Source organism: Ochotona curzoniae, unplaced genomic scaffold (assembly GCF_017591425.1).
Source record: "Ochotona curzoniae isolate NIBS_2020 unplaced genomic scaffold, NIBS_Ocur_1.0 scaffold_4506, whole genome shotgun sequence".
Lineage (NCBI taxonomy): Eukaryota > Metazoa > Chordata > Mammalia > Lagomorpha > Ochotonidae > Ochotona > Ochotona curzoniae.
In genome coordinates, this window is record NW_024467119.1 from 4,267,741 (window position 1) to 4,272,583 (window position 4,843).

Consider the following 4,843-nt stretch of genomic DNA (forward strand, 5'->3'; position numbering starts at 1 on the left):
GCAAGGAGGGGCGCTGGGTGCAATCAGAGGGACATTCTGCATGGAAAAGCAGGCTGTTTCCCCCCGGAAATGTGCTCGGAGCTCAGTTTCTTGTTTGCGCCCTTCTCTTGTTGATGAGAGTCACCAGCTGGGACACAGAAAGGAGGTGGAAGATTACAAAAATCTGAGACTTGCATAAAAAAATCAAACAAATAAGAAAATGGTAAGTCACAAGGAGCTTTGGTGCTGGATTCATTCAGCAAACATTTATTGAGCGCGCATGCAGCCGCGCCTTAGTTGTGCCTCGGAGCTCAGCGTCTGCCCTCAGGGGCTTGTGCTCAGCAGCCTGGGCTTGCCTTCTGCAGTGTTTAAAGTGCAGCATCTGTTCCAGGGGTCTGAGCAAATGTCTCCCTTCTTCTCACCAGAACGGCAGAAAAAAAGTCTGCAGGTTCCATGTTGCATGAGGCAGATGCTATTCCTAATCCCAGGTGGAATATCTCCTGTGGATACAGAACAAAGTTGATATTTAATGAGTTCGTTCATGCAGCATGGGCACGGAGAATGGCTCCAGCACAAAGCCCGATTCCAGAAGTTTCCATCATTGTTAGTGAAGCTACAGGCTGATCTTGGTCTAACTGAGCTGTGTGTCTGAACTTTCAAGTGATTTACACGTCAAGCTCTGTTGGCAGGACCACTTGGCTGGTGTCAGTTCTTGCTGTCAGGGTTCTCGGGGTCCCTGGAGGTGGACAGGGACTAGGAGAAAGCAGGGAGGGCTTTGGAAAACACAACACACTGACAGAGGGCGAGCTTCAAAAACTGGACACAGAGTTCATGCTGAACGTGGGGCCTGAATTTAAATGTTATGTCCTACAATGAAAGACAGGAGACAAAGTTCTCCCTCACGACTTGTGGGCTTGTCAGCCAGGTCCAGACGCCTGGCGCTGCCTTAAGGAAGGCATTTTGGCCAACAGGTGGTGGCAAGAAGGTTCTTATTTGTATCGCCTCTGCAAATACTACACATCTCGGGTTTAAAAACCAGTCACTACACAATGCTGAGCTTGCACAATATCCTGAAGCCTTTGGGATCTGCCTCATGCCAGCCTCTCCCTGCACCACAGGCAGGATGCAGAGGTGAATTCCAGCCCCATGACGGAGAAGCCAAGAACCCAGCAACATGAGATTCTAGGTTCTCCTCATCCCACTTCTTCCAGTAATCCACTAGCTCTCCTTCAATCCAGTTAGCTGATTGCACCTTAGTTTTCCGACCTGTATAATGGATAATCTGTAAAAGCTGGGAGAATGATGCTGTAAGTGTGAGGTCCTATGATGAGCAGTTAGTCAAAGGGCAGGGGTCAACGCTTCCTTCGGACCTTGCTTTCCTAGGAATGTGGACTGCCAGAGAGCAGCTGATCTGTCCAGCTCCAGGCTGATACGATGTCTGTAATTCCCTCCCGTGGCTGTCTCAGCCTGCACCCTTCCTGCTTGCATCAGAGCTGGGATGCTCTTTTTCCTCTGTCACGGCTTTTGCAACTCGTGTTTACCTCCTAGACAGTTCTTCATAGAGGGTAATAACTCGGTCCAGAACTTAGCCACAGAGCACCCACCTGCAAGCCCTGCCCCAGCCTGTCCACCCACACACCCCAGCCATGGAGTACACAGACTCGGGGCTCCCCAGGGCCACCTCGGGGACTTTACCTGGGCTTGTTTGAATCAAGCAGAAGAAAACAGCAAAAAGAAAGAGAACCTTCATGTTTGAGGCTCCCTCGGCACTCCCCGCCTCTGGGGAGTGGCAGGCATGGCACGGGAGAGGCACAGGACGGGCCTTTATAGGGCACTTAATCTGCTCGGCTGAGTAAGGCTGTGGGCAGAGGGAGCCAGGGACTCTGCACTTTCTACCTAAAAATAGTTTTCTTGGCATTCAGAAAGGCTGTGCGTGGCCAGGAACGTGAAAAGGAAAGGGGATCAACTCCGAGGTGTGGCACCTCAGTACCAACGTCGGTTTAGATAATAAAGTGATGTAAGACACGTTCCCTGTCTGCGGTTGATATTTACTCCACCAGGGGTGAACACGTGGAGAGCCTCGGACCCAGACCCACACAGCGCGTATGCCCAACTGAAACACAGACCATGCTCCACTCCAACTCACTTACATGGTTCCTGATAGTCGTAGAGCATAGCCCACAGGTGTACTAATTACGAGAGGAACCAGACAAGCAATGTATTGCCACACAGCAATGTTTGTAAACAGGATCATTGGCCAAGAGCCGACAGTCCGTTGTTTGGGCTGAAGTTTCCAGAGCTGGGCAGATTCCGCGGAGGCAGTGAGACAGATCAGGGTGCACTCTGATCCACAGGCCTGGGGGCTTCTGTGCAAAGAGGAATTGAGGGGAAATTGTCTGAGAACTACAAGTTGCGTTTGTCTCTCTTGCTGAATAATACAATAATAAAGATAATTTTAAAAGTTACCCCAAATGTAAGCCATGAGCTAAGTCGTTATAAAATAGATGAAGAAATATGTTTATGTTTGCCAATGCAATTCAGTAGTAGTAAATCTATTAATGTTTGATATGTTTCTGCATGGAATAGTCATGAATACATATTTGGAATCTGTAAAGATGCACAAGCCATTCTGCTTGACCTTCAAGAAATTTGGCTTCCATATCAAGATCATGCCAAGTTGAAGGCATTCAACCAGTAATTACAATTTTGAGTGCATTTTGGACATAGATAACATGTAGTGATAAGATGCAGAAGTAATGGCTAAAAACATTAGCGTATGTACCCAGTATATAGGCCCATCTTGAAAAGTTACCTTGGTAAATGAAGCAATAAAATGCATGTTTTATACCTTATATATATAAAAAAAAAGTGCAGTGGTTGCTGCACTTCTCATACAGCTCCCTGCCTGTGGCCTGGGAAAGCCAGAGACGAAAGCTGTGGGACCCTGTGCCTGCATGGGAGACCCAGAAGGAGTCTCCGGTTCCTGGTCTTGGATCGACTCAGCTCTGGCTGTTGTGACTACTTGGGGAGCGAACAGGCAGATGGCAGATCTTTCTCTCTCCTTTCTGTAAATCTGATCTGCCTTTCCAACAACAATAAGTAAATCTTTAAAAAGAAAAGCATTCTGTATTGCTTGGAAAGCCTGAGTTAGGTTTTAAAATCAACACTTTTGGGAATCACATTCATTTTATAAAGAGTTATTATCTACTTTCTGTTTTAGCCTTGAGTGAGATCACTTCACATGCAATTTGGTGGCAATAAAAAGTAACAAAGCCGGAAGAATTCAAGGTTTGGAGAAGATTTGGGAACTTCATACACTGTTAGTGAGAGTACAGAACTGTGCACTTTGTAGAAAAGTAAGATTGCCCCTCAATAAATTAAATTAAATGGTGAGTTATCAATATAGATCAATTATTCTGCTCCTAATACATTCAAGAGAACTTTAGTTTGTTTTAGTTTGCTGATGCTTGTTCTATGGCACAGAGGGAACATGGGAGGCGGTCCCACGAACTGATGAAAAAGCACCTGTAGAGTGAAAGGTTCCGTGGGGATCAGTTAAGTCCGCTTGCTGTGCTGTCTGGGTGAGCTTCTGTCTCCTTGATGTGTCCACTGACGTTAGTGGGTGTTAAGATTCTCCACTATGACTGTATTTTTTCCTGTAAACTCCTTGGTATTTGTTTCGCATAGCTAGGTGCCCTGGCAATGGATGCGCATACATTCATTGTGACAATCCCCTCTTGCTGAGTGGATCTCTTAGTCACTATGTGGAGTCCTGCTTTATCTGCGTCAATGCTTTTCATGTATGATCAGATATTAGAATATCTACAGCAGCTGGCTTTTCTTTCCCATTGGCCTGGAAAATCCTTTTCAAACCTTTCGCTTTCAGTCTCCATTGACTTCCGTTGGATAGGTGTGTCTACTGCAGACAACAAATAGGGTGGGTTCTGTTTTATTATCCAGTCTGCTACTCTAAGTGTTTTGATTGATGAGTTTAAGCCAGCTATGTTCAGGAATTATATCAATAGGTAGTGACTTGGTCCTGTCATTTTAGCATTGTGTTTCTCATTGTTCGGTTTAGGGATATTTTGAGAATTACTTGAGATGTTCTCTACTTTTGCCTTTGAATTTGGTGGATGTTATTCTTTCCTTCTGTCTGTAGCACATCTTTAAGAGACATCTGTAGGGAAGGTCTGGTAGAGGTAAAATTTTTCAGTTTTTGCTTGCTTTGGAAGTACTTTATTTAATTTTCAGATACAAGTGAGAACTTTGCTGGATATGTTATTCTGGGCTGGCTTTTTTCTTTTTCCTTTTAGAACCTGGAATATGTCACTCCACTCTCGAGGCCTGTAGGATTCCCTCTGGGAGGCCAGCTGTGAGCCTGATTGGTGTTCCTCTATAAGTTAGCTGCTGTTTCTTGGTGTATTTTTAACTCACTTCCCTTTATTTTCAACTGAAGAGAGCTTGAATTTGAGATTCTGTGGAGGATCACTCCAGTCAGTTCCACTCAGGGTTCTCTGCCATGCTGTGTTTGGATTCCCTTTTGTTCTACATTTAGGGTACTTCTCACTTATTATTTCATTAAACACAACTTCTCCTTTCACACCTTCAGGAACTTCCATTACGCTTATATTGAGCCTTTAGATGCTATCACTTAATTCTTGTCTGGTTTTCTTAGCTTTACTCCATTCTCTTCCATGTTTCTGATTACTTGGACATTTTTGCATATGGTAGCTTCCACGTCTGAACTTTTCTTCTGCCTCATTCATTCTATTGTTGAAACATTCACTGCATCTTTAATTTACTGTGTTATATCCTTCATCTCTAATAAATCAGTCTGATTTCATTTTAATGTTGCTATTTCCTA

The 4,843-nt window shown here is 44.7% G+C and overlaps 1 protein-coding gene across 1 annotated transcript; it reads right to left on the reverse strand.

Annotated features, from left to right (window-relative positions):
- Positions 1–303: 303 nt before the first annotated feature.
- Positions 304–1,729, reverse strand: LOC121147267 (sperm-associated antigen 11-like). The gene is made up of 2 exons (XM_040967086.1): positions 1,675–1,729; positions 304–479 (listed from the first exon to the last, which is right to left on the reverse strand). Exons 1-2 carry the CDS (start codon positions 1,727–1,729, stop codon positions 304–306), a joined length of 231 nt encoding a protein of 76 aa, XP_040823020.1.
- Between the last annotated feature and the right edge of the window lie 3,114 nt (positions 1,730–4,843).